This window comes from Peromyscus maniculatus, chromosome 23, assembly GCF_049852395.1.
Source record: "Peromyscus maniculatus bairdii isolate BWxNUB_F1_BW_parent chromosome 23, HU_Pman_BW_mat_3.1, whole genome shotgun sequence".
Taxonomy (NCBI): domain Eukaryota; kingdom Metazoa; phylum Chordata; class Mammalia; order Rodentia; family Cricetidae; genus Peromyscus; species Peromyscus maniculatus.
The window spans coordinates 59,157,342-59,177,217 of NC_134874.1; the positions used below are offsets into that span (position 1 = coordinate 59,157,342).

General features: G+C 37.5%; 1 protein-coding gene across 1 annotated transcript in view; it reads left to right on the forward strand.

The window, feature by feature from the left end:
* The window catches only part of LOC143270500 (vomeronasal type-2 receptor 116-like), a 71,648-nt gene that overhangs the window by 12,518 nt on the left and 39,254 nt on the right, over positions 1 to 19,876 (forward strand). The window contains exons 2-3 of the mRNA XM_076560665.1: positions 13,220 to 13,315; positions 13,758 to 13,936. Coding sequence (XP_076416780.1) covers positions 13,779 to 13,936 — 158 coding nt within the window. The 5' untranslated portion in view covers positions 13,220 to 13,315; positions 13,758 to 13,778. The remainder of the gene's footprint in view (positions 1 to 13,219; positions 13,316 to 13,757; positions 13,937 to 19,876) is intronic.

The following is a 19,876-nucleotide window of genomic DNA, read 5'->3' on the forward strand; positions in this document are numbered from 1 at the left end:
GAAACCATCTGGTCCTGGATTTTTTTTGGTTGGGAGACTTTTAATGACTGTTTCTATTTCCTTAGGGGTTATTGGACTATTTAAATAGTTTATCTGGTCTTGATTTAACTTAGGTATGTGGTACCTATCCAGAAAAATGTCCATTTCTTTTAGGTTTTCCAGTTTTGTGGAGTAGAGGTTTTTGAAATATGACCTTATAATTCTCTGGATTTCCTCAATGTCTGTTGTTATGTCCCCCTTTTCATTTCTGATTTTGTTGATTTGGATTCTCTCTCTCTGTGTCTTTTGGTTAGTTTGGATAAGGGCTTGTCTATCTTGTTGATTTTCTCAAAGAACCAACTCTTTGTTTCATTAATTTGTTGTTTTATTCTCTTAGTTTCTAATTTATTAATTTCACCTCTCACTTTGATAATTTCCTGGCGTCTATTCTTCCTGGGGGACGTTGCTTCTTCTTGTTCTAGAGCTTTCAGATGTGCTGTTAAGTCACTAGTGTGGGATTTCTCCAACTTCTTTATGTGGGCATTTAGTGCTATGAATTTCCCTCTTAACACTGCTTTCATAGTGTCCCATAAGTTTGGGTATGTGGTGTCTTCATTTTCATTGATCTCTAGGAAGTCTTTAATTTCTTTCTTTATTTCTTCCATAATCCATTGGTGATTCAGTTGAGCATTATTCAGTTTCCATGAGATTGTAGGTTTTCTGTAGTTTTTGTTGTTGTTGAAATCTAACTTTAAACCATAGTGGTCTGATAGTACACAGGAAGTTATTCTAATTGTTTTGTATCTGTTGAGATTTGCTTTATGGCCAAGTATGTGGTTGATTTTAGAGAAAGTTCCATGGGGTGCTTAGAAGAAGGTATATTCTTTCTTATTAGGATGGAATGTTCTGTAGATATCTATTAGGTCCAATTGGGTCATGACATCAGTTAAGTCCTTTATTTCTCTGTTAAGTTTCGATTTGGGAAATCTGTCCAGTGGTGAAAGTGGGGTGTTGAGATCTCCCACTATTAATGTGTGGGGTTTTATATGTGGTTTAAGCTTTAGTAATGTTTCTTTTACATATGTGGGTGCCCTTGTGTTTGGGGCATAAATGTTCAGAATTGAAACTTCATCATGGTGGATCATTCCTGTGATGAGGATGTAATGCCCTTCTTGATTTCTTTTGATTGATTTTATTTTGAAGTCTATTTTGTTGGATATCAGAATGGCTACACCCTCTTGTTTCTTCAGACCATTTGATTGGAAATTCTTTTCCAAGCCTTTTATTCTTAGGTAGTGTCTGTCTTTGAATTTGAGATGTGTTTCTTGTATGCAGCAGAAAGATGTGTCCTGCTTTCGTATCCATTCTGTAAGTCTATGTCTTTTTATAGGTGAATTAAGTCCGTTGATATTAAGGGATATTAACAACCAGTGATTGTTCATCCCTGTTATTTTTTGTGGTAGTGTGTGTGTACTTCTCTTCTTTGGGGTTGTATGTACTTCTGCCTTGACGTCTGCCCATCTCCTTGTGGTTCCTTCTTGGTCTTATCATTGTACTTGGTTCAGAAAGAGCTGACAGATTCAGGAAGTCTCTCTCTCTTGTCCAAAAGGGAGTTCTCTTTTCCAAATGGGAACTCTGGGGCAGGATGGAAGCTCTTATCTGGACTGAAAGTCTCTGGTCCAGAAGGGAAGTTGGGAGCAGGATGGGAGCTGGGGGCCAGTCTCTAAGTCTCAGCAGGTGGCTGGGTTCTCGGGCAGATGGGCGTGGGGGCAAGGCATGGAGATTACAGGGGCTGCTGGGGGGCTTGGAAAAGGGGATCTCTCCCGGTGGGGCTAGGAGGGGATCTGCCTGGTGGCCAGAACCTGGGGCCAAGTTGGGCAGGTCTTCCCAGAGTGGCTGGTGCCCAGGGATGGGGTCCGGGTTGGGCCCGGATACTCATCTCTGGTCCAGAAGGAAGATGGGGGCAGGATGGGAGCTGGGGGCTGGTCTCTAAGTCTCAGGAAGTGGCTGGGGTCTTGGGCATATGGGCGTGGGGGCAAGGCACGGAGATTGCAAGGGATGCCGGGGGGCTTGGAAAAGGGGATCCCTACTGGTGGGGCTAGAAGGGGACCTACCCAGTGGCCAGAACCTGGGGCCAAGTTGGCCAGGTCTTCCCAGAGTGGCTGGTGTCCAGGGATGGGGTCCCGGTTGGGCTCTGATACTCACCTCTGGTCCAGAAGGGAAGTCGAGGGGCAGGATGGGAGCTGGGGGCCGGTCTCTAAGTCTCAGGAAGTGGCTGGGGTCTCCAAGTTCTGACTCTTCTAGCCAGTAAAGGGTGATCAAAAATCCCTCCACAATTAGAACCTAACCAAAGATGCTCGAGAAAGTGCAGGGCAGCTTGAGGAAGTTCCTGGCTTGGAGAAAGCAATAAAGCTGAGCCCTATCTGCAGCAGCAGTAGAGGCAGCATCAGAAACTCTATCCGGGGGGAAGATCTGAGCCAGGACAGAATGAAGAACTATCCAGGAGTAAAACTCTTTTCTATCAGAGAAAGGACCTTTCTGAGAAAAGCTTTGTTTCAAGCACTTTTGGTTTCCCCCACTGACTCCCAGTGAGGTGAGGGAGTGAAGCCCTCAGGGGTTGTTGCCTCTGTGAATAAGCTACTGTCTGAGAGTGCACAGACAGATGAACACAAACCACTGGGGAACTAATCCAGGAGAAAGGTCTAATTAGGGAAGTACACTTGTCCTAATGTGAGCTTAGGGATTACAAAAACCTCCCTTGATGAAAAGCAGACTTGATTTATGAACACAAACTACACAGACCCTGAAAACAGAAACAGAGTAAAACTCCTACCTCCAGAGGCAGCTAACAGAGGAACAGAACTGCAGCCTGAGGCATCTGAAGCTCTGCTTCTGGAAGGAAGGAACAACCAGGACTAGATAAAGATCTTTCAGGAAAAGTCTCTCTGAAGGAGCTGCAGGAAAGGTCTGCTTTAATTGCTTTTGTTCCTTTTCACTGACTAGCTGAGGCAAATGAACAAGCTCAGAGAGAATTTTGGTATTAGGGATGCTCCCCTCTGTGCACACTAATGGGGCATGTGTGAATCTGATCTGGGGCCAGTATCAGATGAAAGAAAATCACCTAGCTAGGGCAGCTCAGGGAGAAAAGAAATCTCTCCATCTCCCATGCTGAAAAAGTGGAAAACAAAACAAAACAAAAAACTTGACTCAAACCTCCCAGGCTAGAAGCATGAAAACAAGCCTGGTAAAAGGGAACCAGAAGTTGACTTCCAGAGCCAAAAAGATTTGTGGGAAATGGAGTCTGAAAGGTAGATTACAACAGTAGGCTGATGCTGTGGAATGTTCTGTATGTCCTGTGGGAGCCTGTTCTCGGGTTCCTTGTGGCTTTACCCAGCAGGTGTGCCTAGAGGATGATTAGGACCATTGGCCTGAGTGCAGGTGTCTGAGATGGTCTGCACTTGGCTGTGCTGGGGGATGGTCTGTATGGCAAATGTGTTGCTCTGATTGGTCAATAAATAAAAACTGATTGGCTATGGCTAGGCAGGAAGTATAGGCGGGACTAACAGAAAGGAGAAATAAAAGAATAGGAAAGCAGAAGTCACTGCCAGCCACCACCAGGACAAGAAGCATGTGAAAAATGCCGGTAAGCTATGAGCCATGTGGCAAGGTATAGATTTGTAGAAATGGATTAATGTAAGCTATAAGAACAGTTAGTAAAAAGCCTGCCATGGCCATAAAGATTGAAGCAATATAAGTCTCTATGTTGACTTGGTTGGGTCTGAGCGGCTGTGGGACTGGCAATAGACAAAGATTTGTCCTGACTGTGGGCAAGGCAGGAAAACTCTAGCTACAGGCTGATATAAGAGAAATGCATTCTGGGAAAGGTGGTTTTTCCACTAAAGATGGCAATCCTGCCCAGAATCACTTTTTCAATTCAAAATGAAGTTTCTTTCACAAGCATTGCTAGAAAGCTTACGTTTACTTTCCAAAAAGTTGAAAACAAACAAACAGCTTGCCTCACAAGAGATAATTTTAAAGGAAAAAAAAAAAGCTTATGAGTTTGAGTTGTATTTAAGATTCCAGAGAAACATGTACAGCATTTAAAGAAGCTCATAGTAAACTTAAAATGCAGCTTTTAAAAAATTAAGAAGGAGGAAAATTGTCTTTAGAGTTTGTTGAATGTCAGTTCCTATGAAAATCTAAAAGGACTGTGAGCTTGGAGCTGCTCTGCCTTTGATCAGTAGCAGATCTGACATAAAGGCTCCTTTTAGAAAATGCCTTATATTGCCTAATAGCTGCACAAGAAATTTTTGCTAAGAGCTTTACAGCAGTTCAATATGGTAATTTTACCCTCATCCCAAAGCCAAGCTTTCTGTAAAGCAAACCAAAAGTTCTATTGTAACAGGAACATTTGTCTGAATTATGGAACAGGGAGCTGTTTTGAATTTGTGTAAAGGGACAGCCTCTAGTTAGAAACTGTTTGCTCCTGAGTGCATTCTCTGTCAGTTCAGGAACAGCTAAGAGAGCCTGGTGAGAAAGATGACTAGGAAAAATAACTTTACACCAAGGATTACAGCCTTAACAATGACACTATGTTGTTCAAAGAGCTAAGTCACTTAGAGGTATGATATGCCCCTTAGAAGGTTTTTCTTCTCATTCTTTCTGTGAGTTTGAAAAATTACTCTCTGTCTTGTTGGAAAATAATGTAAATGTAAAGAAATCTTTTAGGTTTTTTCCAAGTTAGGTATTTGCTTATAGTAGCACTATAAAAAGTTTCCTTACTAGTTCTTATGAGTATAAGTTTGTAAAATAGATCTATAAAATTCCTTTAAGACATGTAGTGAGAATATAAATTTGAATGATAGTCCTATAGAATTTCTTTAAGAACATGAACTTGTATGAATATAAGAAGTACATTTGCTAGGATAGTCCTGTAGAGTTTCCTTAAGAATAAAAGCTTGTAAGAATATAAATAAGTATATGTTGAATGTAAGTTTGTGAAAAAGTGCTAATGTTGAATGTGAGTCTATGCTTAATGTGTGTGGTGAAGGAACCTGGGACACAGAAAACAGCATCCATAACAGACTGTTGGCTGTCAATCTGAGTGGTTTCAGAAACTTCAGAAGCTGCTAAGAATGGCAGATGCCAAAGCAAGCACAACAGCCATGGCCAGGCATCCACAGCTGAGACATGCAGAACATCAATGCAGTATGGAAAAACCTAGCAGTAAAAACATTGCAGTTTCTATTTGATAGCTAAAAGAAAGTCTCTTTAGAGAGGACTTTCTACCACCAGCTCTCACAGAACTAATAGCTTTCACCCTGTAGGAAAAACTGCCATAAAATGCTGCTGTAACAAAAGTGTCTCTGGCCTGAGAATGAAAGTAGCAGAGATGCTTGTTTGAACTAAAATTGTTAACTGCAAATTGTTTTTGACAGTAAAATGTTTTTTCATATTTGGAAGTGGAAATCTAGTACCAGAATTTATTTGAACTTTTTGATCTTACAAAAAAATGAAATAAAACTACAAAAAGGTTTTGGTTATGGGTTTCTTCATATTTGGAAGGCTGGTACCATAATTTATTATTTGAATTTTTAGACTTAAGAAATGAGTTGGACAGTAATGATTTCATTACAATGGGACAGTTTGAATTTACTTATGCATATAGACTGTATCCATGGTGGTGACTTAGAAAGAGTTTTATCGAATTATTTGTGTTAAAAATGAAATTGCTAAAATGGAGAAAATTATTATTATTATTATTATTAATTTTACCTAGGCTCAAGATTCAGTTTTGTGTATGCACATATGCTTTACTAACTATGGTGATTCATGAATTGTTTTGTGTTAAAATGGAACTGTTTAGGTAAAAATGAAACTGGTTAAAAATGGAGAAGTTTGGGTTTTTTCTTTTTTCTAAAAAATTATAAAGAAAAGGGGAGAGTTAATATTCCTTAGTCTATTAAATTTAAAAATATTTTAGTGTTACCTGAGTGAATTAATGTTATGATTTGTATAGTTCTATTAAGAAATTGTTTTTGTATGTAGGTTTATAAGAAAGTATTGATGAGTTTCGTGAGAATACTGCATTTGAATGTATATTTGTAGGAATTATAATGGTGTATAGTAATGTTCATGTTAGAATTATTATATTAACCTATTGATATAATGCATCATGGTTTGTTGAAGTTAAGGAAGTATTTAAGTTTGATGTGAATACATCAGAAGTTTATCCTATGTTTTTTTAGCAAGAAATTCAAATGGTTCTATTAAGAGTTGCTTTAAGATGTAAGATTGAGGGAATTGTAACTATGTACAGTAATATTTATGTTAGAATTATGTTAACCTGTTAATGTCAATGATTACACTATGGGAGTTTTTCAGTCTGATACAGTTGCATCAGGAGTTTTTTTTTTTTTTAATTTATTTAAAGGGCTTGATGCAGCGTAGACTGCTGTAGCCATCTTAGACCCATTTCAAAAAAAGAAATGCCATCTTTATCATCCGCTACTCCCATACTTGGAGGTATGACAACTATGGAGATTCCTGTGAGCTCTCAATGATTTTTTTTTATATATTAAGAAAGGAGGCACCTGTTGGAGCCCATTTTTAGGTTTCCTAGTGGCTTTACCCAGTAGGTCTGCATAGAGAGGATAATTAGACCATAAGCTTGAGTGCAAGTATCTGAGTGGTATGCACTTGGCTGTGCTGGTGGGAGGCCTTTTGTTCCCCCCTTGGCCTTTAATACCCTTTAAATACCCTAGTGCAGAAATAATCATGTCCTGGTGGACTGGGATCCAGGCCCTATGAGGCTATCCTGCATTTCTCTCTGTTTCTCTCCTCTCTATCCTTCTAACTAATATTTCCTGCTGTTCCTACTCAAGAGTACTCTGGGGGAAATGTGGGGGTGAGGTATGACTCTCCACAGAGGGGCACTATTAGAAGGTATGGTTTTGTTGGTATGGGTGTGGCCTTATTGGAGGAAGTGTGTCACTGTGGAGGCAGGCTTTGAGTTCTCATACATGCCCACTCAGTGAATCAGACCGCATGATGTTGTCTCCAAGTCAAGATGTAGTGACTCTCAGCTCCTGCTCTAGCACCGTGTCTGCCTGCCTGTTGCCTTGCTTCTCACCCTGATGATAAAGAAGTAAACCTCTGAACTGTAAGAGAGCCACAAAAATTAAATGTTTTCCTTCATAAGAGTAATAGAAACCCTATCCAAGACAGAGAGAATTTAATATTATACAGTTATCAAGGAAAATATCACAAAATTCCTCAGTCAGTTAAAAATAGATTTGTAGATGTAACCAACAGTCTTATTAAATAAGAAACACAGAACCAATGTAAAAGAGAAAGGTCAGAGATGAGAGCTAAAAATCTCACCCTTCCTCCTGCGGTGTCCCAGTTTCCCAAAAGAGAGCTATATCCTGTCTGTCCGTCTTTTTATAGTATTTTGTTCTGCCTTCTCATTGGTTGTAAACCCAAACATGTGACTGCCCTGTCACTGTCTGTATGTACAGCCCCCCAGGTCTTAAAGGCATATATCTCCAATGCTGGCTGTATCCCTGAACACACAGAGATCTATGGGATTAAAGGCCTGTGCCACTACCACCATACTCTTGCTATGGCTCTAATAGCTCTGACCCCCGGGTAACTTTATTTATTAACATACAATCAAAATCACATTTCAGTACAATTAGAATACCAACACATTTCCCCTTTTCTATTTTAATAAAAAGAAAAAAAGCAAAATGTTATAACTAACAAAAGAAAAACTATATACAAAAGTACAATAACTATATACAATATATACAAGTAATAAATACCTAAACAGGTATTTGACAAATCAGAGAAAATAATTCCATTATCAATCCCATTTTGGTAAATCCAAGATGTATCTAATGCACTTTCTATCCTAATTAATTTTCAACTATAACTAACTAATCTTCAACCATAACTAACTAATCTTCAACTCCCTCAGAGACCCAAGAAGGGAATAATATTAGCTAACAAAAATAAAAACAGGAAGTGAATGCAAGCAACTTCCAAAAAATTTGTGAGTTGACAGAAACAGCCAGCTACCTGGGCAGTCACCTGAGGTTTCTCTGCAGTGTTGGGGCATCATCTTCAGCCTATAGGCTTAGTGTATCTGACAGACTCATTTGTGAAGTAGGATGTACACAAGGTCAACAGTTCAACCTCACATTGGGTGAGAGCATTCCACATATCGGAAACACCTGAATTCCACTAGTGTCCTGTCATGATTCAGGATTTTAAATTCTGGAAATTGTTGACAGTTTTTTAATTCAGCTGTCCATTCTTCTTGGCTGTGTATATATGGCTTCATCTCAACATTCCCTTCTCCACATCCCTCTATTAAATGCCAGTCTACTATTGAGAGGTGTGAGCTTTCAGCTGCTGTTCCATTGCACAACAGAAGCCATCAGCCCTCTACCTGTTAAGCTGCCTTCGAAGAAAAGGGCACTGTACCTTTACCAGATTGAGAAGGCCACTTCAGAGATGGTGCCATATTGTCCTGGCCTCAGAAGATGCCTTTTGATAAAGCCATAGCCACACTTTTTTTTTTTTTGGCAAGAATCAGTAGTCCTTTGTTTCATGTTCTGTCTGTCCATTTTGTCCTGTTGATTCGAGGATACTTTGTTGTCCAGTGGCTAACTTTTGCCACAATGAAAGTTGACTCCATATGCAGTTTCTTCAATGCCCATATTTTCTCTGAAGTAGATTGGTACTGCCAGGAGCCGACATGTCTCAAAAAAGAACAATTTTCTAAGTTATTAAAACATTTTAAATGCCATATTCTGTAGATCTCTGAAGGGTTTGAAGATGACCTATCTAAAACATCTCTGCTCAATTTTTAAAACATATCTAATATGACTACAAGTTCTACTGTAATGTCTAACTACTAACTTTCATTTCTTTATATCCTAATAGTTGGTAATAATAACATTCAAGGATCAGAAAATTGCATTACATTGTTAAATGAATGGTATAAATACAATTAGAAATATACATACAGCATTTTCTAATAATATCAGTTTCAAATTTGTATACAATATAAAACAATCCAATCCAATGTAAAGTATTTAAAACTAGTAATTGTCTTTTCTTTTCTTTCTTTTCTCTTCTTTTCTCTTTTTTAAACAAGAACCTTAAATCTAATCTCCTTTGCTTAGCCTTTTTCCTAACCCTTGACAATAACTTGTAACCAACCCCCCTAAACACTGAAAATTATCCCCAAACCAAAACCCATTAAAAAGACCAAAAAACCACCTGCCCCACACCACCTCTTTGGGAATGTGGGCATCATATTCTTAAAATTGCTTCCTGCTGGGTATGGGCAAAGTTTTCTTTATCCTGAAAGAAAAATTTTAGGTTAATTGTCAAATTCTAGGAGAGGTAACTATATCCTTCATTATCCAGTCTGTGTATAATGCCAAAGTTCAGGGTTTATCTCAAGTCCTTATTCAAGTAGTCTTTGAGATTGGATCATATCAGCTAGTCATCTGAAAATTGCTCTGAGCACCTTGTAGTTCAAAGCTGATCTGTGGATGATGTTTGTCAGCTTAATGATATTATTATTGTCCACGTGGAATTGTTGTTGTTCTGGGGCCCCATCTTCTTCCTGGAGACTTCAGTTGATGTTAGGCCTGGGCATGATTTCCTGCAGAAAACTGATAAGAGACTCGAACAGAAAGACATATATATGCAGGTAATTGAAGCCTTTTTTTCTAGAATTAGTTAGTACTCTATATGACCATTCATATCTTAACAAAGTTTAAAATGTATATATATCTATATATGTTAATCTTGTAAATTTTGATATAAAATTCATACTTTAAGAAAAGTTTAAAGAATCAGAATAGAATCAAAGAGTTGAGATTAGTAATAGAATAGTCCCTTAATTAATTTTGCTTTTGTCCTGTACCATAGCAGAAGATGGCTCTTTTATTCTGGCATGATACAGGGAGTTTGCATTTTCCTTTTAACAACATGCTTGAGTTTAAAGAAGGAGAGAGCCATTCTCCAACTCCAAAGTCAGCTTTAAATTTTAATTGAATTGGGACTATTAGAAGACCAATAGTGTTAAATCTTTAGAGAAAAGCAGAAACAAACATTTAGGAAGACATGAAATTTTTTAGATAATATATACCCATACGCCATTTCACTATGTTTCTTGGGATAGATGATTTGTCCCTTTTCTTCAGTTGTCTCATTTGTCCAGTGTTCTTCAGATTACTTAACCTTCATTCTCCTAAAAGACAAAAACAAAAACCTTTCCCCAAGACTAATTTTGGGGCTGTTCCTTTTTGGCAAGTTATTATCTGATTAAATGAAAAGGCATGTGTTATTGATACAAGTTAGTTTAAATTGGATGTTCATGCTGGTTGATGAACTATCACCTCCTCTAATTAAGAGGTCTCTCTTGTTCAAATCGAACCTTTATCAATTTTGATGGTACCCACAGCTTATCTTCTCCTGTAGAAACAAAAGCAAAACCTCATCCCCAATGAAATACATACCCTGGTTTCCATTCTGAGGTCAGCACATCCTTAAAGTATATAGGCTGATTTAATTCTGTAGTTTTTTCTATTATCCAATGTCTCTCTGCAGCTGTTGTTCCTTTCTCATTGGCATTCAGAAAATTCAAAGTTAGAAGAGCATTATGCAGTCTATTTCTGGGAGTTTTTGTTACCCATTTCTGTTTATTTAGCATATCCTTTAGAGTTCTGTTTGATCTTTCTATAACTGCTTGACCTGTAGGATTATGTGGTATGCCTGTAATATGCTTTATATTGTAATAAGCAAAAAACTGTTTCATTTTAACAGAGACATATGATGGAGCATTGTCAGTTTTGATTTGTTCAGGTATACCCATGATGGCCATAACTTCTAGCAAATGAGTGATTACAGAATCAACTTTTTCAGAACTCAAAGCAGTTGCCCATTGAAATCCTGAATAAGTATCGATGGTTTGGTGTACATATTTCAATTTTCCAAATTCTGCAAAGTGAAACACGTCCAACTGCCAGATTTCATTTCTCTGAGTACCTTTGGGGTTACATCCTTCTGGTAATGGTGTTTGATTGTAGAAGGAACAAGTAGGACATTTCTTTACTATTTCTTTGGCTTGTTGCCAGGTTATGGAAAAATCCTTTTTTAAACCTTTACTATTGACATGATGTTTTTTATGAAATTCTGAGGCCTCCAGCACATTTCCTATCAATAATTTATCAATCTCATCATTGCCTTGTGCTAGAGGGCCTGGCACACCAGTATGGGATCGTATGTGAGTTATATATAAAGGATGATTCCTTTTCCTGATTGTATCTTGTAATTGAATAAATAGTGAAGTTAATTCTGAAGCATCAGGGATAAATTCTGCAGTCTCAATATGTAACACAACTCTTTCAGCATACTGAGAGTCAGTTACTATGTTGAGAGGTTCTGAAAAATCCATTAATACCAACAGAATATCATACAATTCTGATTTTTGAACTGAATTATATAGACTTTGAACCACTTTATTTAAATTTTCTGATTTGTAACCTGCCTTTCCTTGTTTATAAACCCAAACATGTGACTGCTTCATCACTGTCTGTATGTAAAGTCCCCCAGGTCTTAAAGGCATATGTCTCCAATGTTGGCTGTAACCCTGAACACACAGAGATCTATGGGATTAAAGGTGTGTGCCACCACCGCCACACTCTTGCTATGGTTCTAATAGCTCTGACCCTCGGGTAACTTTATTTATTAACATACAATCAAAATCACATTTCAGTACAATTAGAATACCACCACTTGGAGTAGTCACTGTATACACTAAGTGAGTGATTTCACCATCATACATATGAAAACAACACATGACATGTTCTGGTCAAGGACACATCTCCATTCATGTTTAATGAAGCATAATTTAGAGTGCACACAATTAGAAATGACTTGATTGTCCTTCAACTCATGAATGCAAGATATTGTATTATTTGATTTTTTTATGCAGAGAAAACATTTTTCTTTGGTTTTGACATTGTAATATAATCATGCCTGCTCTCACATTCATTTCCTCCCTCCAAATTTTCTCATACAGCCATTCATGGGCTCTTTGATTACCAGGAATTTTATCATCAGTTACTGTTGTTACATGCATCAAGCATATATATATACATATGTATTCCTACATACATATAAGTACTATTCAACATTTCAAGAAAGAAATCCTATTATTTTGAACATACAGATGAATGCAGAGATTATGTTCAGGGACATGAGCTAGGCACAAAAAATCAAATGCTGTCTGACCTCATTCAATACTATATCCTAAAGTCAATCCCCTGACCTAAGTTTGAATGGTGACTGTTAGAGGCTGAATATCAGGGTGTTGAGGAATTACTTGTCAAAGAACATATTTCAGGGATAATTTAAAGAAATACTTCAAGCTGGGTGCAGAACTGCTACTACTACTACTACTACTACTACTACTACTACTACTACTACTACTAAATATACAGTGTTGAATTGAAAAGTACTTTGTATATTTTTAAGGATTCCAATAATCAAAATTTTGTAAGGTTATACATAAGAGACATCCATTTTTTAATTTATAGCATTATTTCTCCTTCCATTTATGTACTCCAAATTCCCCAGTGTAGTCCTCGTTGCTCCTTTGAAAATCCATGGCCTCTTTTTTTCATAAATTGTTGCTACCTATCTAACTTATATACATATACAAAATTTGATTTGTCTTATACTATATAATAATTATCCATAATATATAACAATATATCAATGGTATTTCTGATGAATAGCATTAAGGAGAGAGGAAGAAGTGTATAAATCAAGTATGATTCTATTTCACTGTGAATTTTTAAAAATGTAGAGGGGAAAGGATGTACCAGAGTCTACTAATAACAGAACACAGAATACTGCTTGGGAATCTTAATATTTTGAATGGTTGAGGTGGGAAATGATCTGTATTTGTCTGGAATGTCCTTACTCCTTTCTCCATCTTCATAATTATTTCTACAAGGAGGAAAAAGGAGACCAGGAAGTCAAGATAGATACAAGTTCATTGTGCTTCTGAATGGCAGACACTAGAAACTGTCATCACCACTACTCCCTCTTGTTAAATCATTGTATGGAATATTACAAGTGCATGCTTTGTGGCGGCCAGCTATTGCTTTTTCTCAGTGTTTATAATTTTTATCTGTGTCTTCCAAAACAGCAATCTAAATAAAACAATCTGGATTGACGACCTACAATTCTGTCTCTGGCTATGGCACTCTTCAAAGCCACTGTGGACCATTATGAAATCATATAGGTGGGTGAAGAAGGAAAGAAACAAACATATTTTCCATCACGATAGAGGATGCAGGTGCAGAGCCCCAGGACTAGGAGATCCCCAGAGCACATGTGTGAGAGGGAAATAGAATCAAGAAAAGCCAGCCCATTCAGGGCCACTCTAGTTACAGTTAGAGGAGAAGTTCAGCACTCTGACTTCCCCTCAGTTGTCTGGACTTTGCTTCTGTCGGTGCTCTTGTCTGGCATGAGAACCATAGACTATGTGCAGCCTGAGAGACTGATGCAACATCAGGAGCCAGCTGTAGCATACAGAGTCTTCTCTGACACTGTTGAGGTCTGAGCCTGTTCCATGACCTAAGTCAATCATCTCCACAGCTCAGTCTAGTTGCAGGGCATTGTCTCTGTGTGGTGCAGACCCTGACATGTCCCTTCCTTTGCTTTGTCTCTTCTTACTCCTGCAGTCTTTGTTTACATTAGGTGAAATGGATCATCAGAGATGCTTTGATTACTGGAAGCCCAGCACCTATATGAAGGCTGACATGATCCTAGGTGCATTTGTCCCCATTTACATCACAATGGAAGGATTCATCAAAATCCATATGTTTTTTGAGATCAAACCGGATATATTTGATATTTATCCGTAAGTAATTGTATGACTGTGCTAAGGGTATTCTGGCTACATGACAGTGCGTGCTCCTCTGTGCACATGTAATTCCTTTGAGTATAATGAACTGTATACACAGAAATGTGAAACTCATTTGCAAACTTTCCTTCTTCATTATGCATCTTATAGACCTTTGCTTTCCTCTTGTTTATTTTTTAGTCAGGTAGAGATCAAAGAGGGAAAACAACTTTTGTGTCAGTCCATTCGGAGTCCACAGACAGTCTTATATTGTTTTCACACATTGACTCTAACAATACAAGGAGAGGCTCCACCCTGTTCTCATATTTTTGAGAATCTAAATGACTCCTGTCGGAATGTCTCTTTCTTTCTACAGACCTGGATAGTTTCTGCTAAATCCCCATGTCCTTAGTACATGGTTTAGCATCTCCTCTCCCTCAGGTTCTTTCATTGGTCTCTTTAAAATATCCCAGAGTTTGGACACTGTGGTCATGTTTATTACTTATTAATTCCTTATTGATATTTTAATGCAGTGTTCTGAAATCACATCCTTCAGGGCTGATATTATGTCTTCGGCTTAGTCAGTTCTCCTGGGGTCACTTTCCCCTGTGTTTTTATTGGAGGTTTTGTGTTTTTCATTTCCAACATTTCTATCTATTCTCCCCCCTGGAAGAATCTCAGTTTCCATTTAGGATTTGACTTTCTTGGTACTGAGTCTTATATATATTTATAATTATATATAATTGCTGTTGTTCTTGTCCCTCAGCCTTTGTTTTCCTGTACAGTGTTGCATCTCCTCTCAATGCCCAATTGATTTTGCTTGCTTTTTTCTATGTTCTTTTAGGATGTCATCTTTTTGCCTTTTGAACTACTCATCTGGCACTTGGTCTCTCTCAGTATCTTTGAGTTCATTTGTTAGTTTGTTATGATATTGTGGAGGATTTGTTTGGCCTTGCTTTTTCATATTTCCTACTTTTTTTCTATTGTTGCTATTGTTGGTACCTTTGTTCATTTGAACATCAATTCTAGATTAAGTTGGTCCTCTACTGAGAAGTATCTTCTTGAAGGTCCAATCCATGCACTGCTCTGTGAGCAGGAAACAGTTTCCAGGCCTGTAGTCCTGGTATTTGTGGTATTATGGAGTATGTGAAAAGAAAAATGCCAACATACATGCCTAATTTATTTAGCACTTAAAGTTCTCTTAGGAATGCTTTTACAGGATGAAAAGACTGTATGTAGTTCAGTATCATGCTACAGCAGGAGGCAGATTGAGTCCCAAGCCCAGGAGAAGGAGAGAGTCTATCTTCAGGGATAGGCATTAGGGAGGAAAACTTGAACTGTTAACTGACAGGAGCTTTTTTTTCAGGAGTCTGTTTGATCTGTCATAGGTGGATTTAAGTCACGACTTCCTGAAGCTTACATTAATTTTTTTAAGTTTATTCTCGGAGATAAAAGTTTTAGATATATTGTCATGAACACTGTCTGTAATTGGTGCTTAAATCCTCATTGTATAAAAGAACAAAACCAGTGTTTGTGTACAGCTGGGGTAGACTTGTACTTTATAGACTTAGTAAAAACTTGGGGACCCAAAGGATGGTTCTCTGTTACAAACATGAATACTTTTTCTTCTAGTCAAGTTTTATACGCAAACTCTCTCTCTCTCTCTCTCTCTCTCTCTCTCTCTCTCTCTCTCTCTCTCTCTCTCTCTCTTCTCTCTCTCTCTCTCTCATATATATATATATATGTGTGTGTGTGTGTGTATACATATACATATATATGTCATATATATGATATGGATATTTTCAGCACAGTCAGCCAGCAGCACTTTTAAGTCTATGTTTATTAAACTATGAAAGAAAATTAAAAATTTTGGCCTGTGACTGTAATAATAGTAGCCAGTGCTTTACCGAGGCTAGATTAATAGCTTATTAGAATTCCACATACTACTAACATAAAACTCTGAAACTTGGAAATCTTTAATCTTATTTTCACATATCTTAAGTCACTTCCTCAGACCTTTCCAACTTGTGTGTACATAATATATCCTTCCTAAGACCTCAAAGTTATATAAACTTTAATCCATTTTTTTCTATCCAATCATTTACCAGAAGACATATATGGCTGATTAATAGGAAGAATGATTGAAAAGCAAGTTCCTTTAAATGAATAGTAAAATGTTTTTTCTTTTTGCTGAGTAACAGCATGATAGCTTCAGTTTGGTTTCCTTTTAAACCTAGTTTGTGAGGATATCTTTTTCAGTATGAAGCCTGTCAGAAAATGACCCTGTCTATGAGTCTGCCTTCTTCAGCAGATGACCTATTATTTAAAAATAAACAAGACATAATTTTCACATATTATGTGGACTGACCATGCAGCTGTAGCCTTGTTGGAAGGAGCTGGGTAGGTCTGCTTGCTTCTTCTAAACTTATAAAACAACAACTTGTTAGCACCACCATCAGAAATCAGAGAGACCAATTTGAGTAGGAAGTATATCAAAACTACCACTGTATCAGTTAAAATGACAGAGACTTACCTGATACCTAAGCATCTATCTTGAATTTTCCATGGTCATCTCTATGACTCTGTTGGGAGCAGGGCTGTCACTTTTTGGATGTCACACAAGACACTTTTAAGACTTTGGTTGCCACACAGGGGAGCATCTGCCTTCAAACACCAGACTCGTGAGGTCTGAGAGATGTTTCTGTGAAGGAGGAACTAGGGAAAACTGACCTACCTTGGATGGGCAGAATAGGGCATCTAACTCAACAGTGTCCACATTTTCATGGGGAACTGGTGGTGGGTAAATTGTGTGCCAGGTATGAGCCCAGTTGTCCACATTAGCACAACTGAGGAAAGGTCAAGGTGGAGTATGTTCTTCCACCATATTTGTGTATAGTCTTAGAAGCTGATTCTAAAAGCTGGTATTTTTGTGTATCAGGGGAAGCTTTTTTTGTTAAATAGTCTACATTCCATATTCAGCAGATCTCTCTGAGCAGTGAGAGGGACATCATCCAATTTATTAAATATACCTGATTTAAAAAAAAATTACTTATTTTCAGTTACTTGCTTTTTGCTTGTCCTTGATAGCATGTACAGAAGGCAATGGCTTGCCCCTCTGTCAATGAATTATATTTATACTCAGCACTACCACAGTTCGGAGCACAATAAAAAGTCTGATCATTTATACAGTAACTGACTGTTGCTTAGATTCTAATGGCTCCCTTGGGGGAGGGGGTGAGAAGGCACACCATCATCGGCACAGACACCAAGAGTCCATTGAAGGCAAATAACGAACTTTCTTATTCAATAATAGGGAAGCCCTTATATACCCTCCTCCCAGTGCCTAGTCTGTGTGGTCATCCCTCATTGGCTGGGCATGATCAGGAACTTAGACAGGGACTGTTGCTAGTTCCTAGGCAGACTCTGCATGTTCAGGAACTCGGACAGCTCAGGATCTCTGACAGTGACCAGGAACTCTGATAGCTCCTGATGCTAGGCCTTCAGGCAGACACCATGTGGGCTCTAGATTGGAAGTACATTATGTGCATGCGTTGGCTACTGGTCTGAGCCAATTTCCTCAACTCTATTGGCCTATCTAACTACAACTGACCATTAACTTGCATGTCTTAATGATCTTCTACAATTTATACTAAGTTCATAGTTTGTATAAGATTAGAATTTTACAGTTTTATACCTGTCAATCTGAGCCTTAAAAATTTGAGTTGAAGATTTAATTGAAGATCCTTTAGCATCAAAGTAAAACCTTAAGCCATAAATACAGTCCACATTGTACAGTTTAGCTTCTTTGTCAGAAATCAGATGTTCATAGGCATGTGGATTAATGTCAGGTCTTCAATTTGATTCTGTTGGTCCACACATCGTTTTTTTCTATGCCAATACAAAGCTGTTTTTTATGACTATAGCTGTAGTAGAGCTTGAGATTAGGGATGGTGATGCCTCCAGAGGTTGCTTTATTGTAGTGGTTTGTTTTATCTATCTTGGGTTTTTGTTTTTCCATATGCAGTTGAGCATTGTTCTTTCCAGGTATGGGAAAAATTGTGTTGGGATTTTGATGGAGTCTGCATTCAATCAGTAGACTGCTTTTGGTAAGATTGTCATTTTAACTATGTTAATCCTACCTATCAATGAGAGTGGAACATCTTTCCATTTTCTGATATCGCCTTCAGTTTCTTTCTTCAAAGACTTGAAGTATTTGTGATACAGGTCTTTCACTTGCTTAGTTAGAGTTACCCCAAGGTATTTTAAATTAGTTGTGGCTATGGTAAAGGGTGATGTTTCTCTGATTTCTTTTTCAGCCCATTTATCATTTGTATGTAGGAGAACTAAATTTTTATTGAGTTAATCTTGTATACTGCCACATTAATGAAAGTGTTTATCAGCTGCAGAAGTTCCCTGGTAGGATTTTTGGGGTCACTTATGTATACTATCATATCGTCTACAAATAGTGAAAGTTTGACTTCTTCCTTTCCAATTTGTATTCTTTTCATCTCCTTTTTTTTAATCTTATTGCTCTGGCTAGAACTTCCAGTGCTTTATTGAATAGATATTGAGAGAGTAGACAGCCTTGTCTTGTTCTCATTTTAGAGAAATCACTTTGAGTTTCTCTCCATTTAATTTGATGTTGGCTGTTGGTTTACTGTAAATTGCCTTTATTATTTTTATGTATGTTCCTTGTATTAGTGATCTCTCCCAGACCTTTACCGTGAAGGGGTGTTGGATTTTGTCAAAGGCCTTTTCAGCATCTAATGAGATGATCATGTGGGTTTTTTTCTTTCATTTTTTTTATATGGTGTATTACATTGACAGATTTTCATGTGTTGAACCATCTTTGCATCTCTGAGATGAAGCCTACTTGATCATGGTGGATAATTTTTGATGTGTTCTTGGATTTGGTTTGCAAATATTTTATTGAGTATTTTTGCATCAATGTTCATGAGGGAGATTGATCTGTAACTCTCTTTCTTTGTTGCATTTTTGTGTGGCTTGAAAATCAGAGTAACTATAGCCTCATAAAAGGAGTTTTATAATATTCTGTATGTTTCTATTGTGTGGAACAATTTGAAGAGTATTGGTATTAAATGTTCTTTGAAAATCTAGTAGAATTCTGCATTGAAGCCATCTGGTCCTGTGCTTTTTTTTCATTGGGAGACTTTTAATGACTGTTTCTATTTCCTGAGGGGTTATTGGTCTATTTAAATTGTTTTTCTCATCTTGGTTTGACTTTGGTATGTGGTACCTAAATAGAAAATTGCCCATTTCTTTTAATTTTTTTTTAAATTTTGTAGAGTACAGGTGTTTGAAGTATGACCTGAAGATTCTCTGTATTTCCTTGTTGTCTGTTGTTATGTCTCTCTTTTCACTTCTGATTTTATTAATTTAGATGCTCTCTCTCTCTGCCTTTTGGTTAGCTTGGATAAGGTTTTGTCTATCTTGTTGATTTTCTCAAAGAAACAACTGTTTCCTTCATTGATTCTTTGATTTGTTTTCTTTGTTTCCATTTTATTGATTTCACCTCTCAATTTGATTATTTCCTGGCATTTATTCCTCCTGGGTGAGTTTGCTTCTTTGCTTCTTTTTGTTCTAGAGTTGTTAAAGTGTGCTGTTATGTCACTAGTGTGAAATTTCCCCAGCTTCTTTATGTGGGCATTTAGTGCTATGAATTTTCCTCTTTGCACTGATTTTATAGTGTCCCACAAGATTGGGTATGTAGTACATTCATTTTCATTGAATTCTAGGAAGTCTTTAATATCTTTCTTTACTTCTTTCTTGACCCAGTGGTGATTCAGATGGTCATTATCAGCTTCCATGAGATTGTAGGCTTTCTGTAATTTTTGTTGTTAAAATCTAACTTTAAGCCATGGTGGTCCAATTGAATACATGAGGTTCTTCCATTTTTTTGTATGTCTTGAGATTTGCTCTGTGACTGAGTATCTGGTT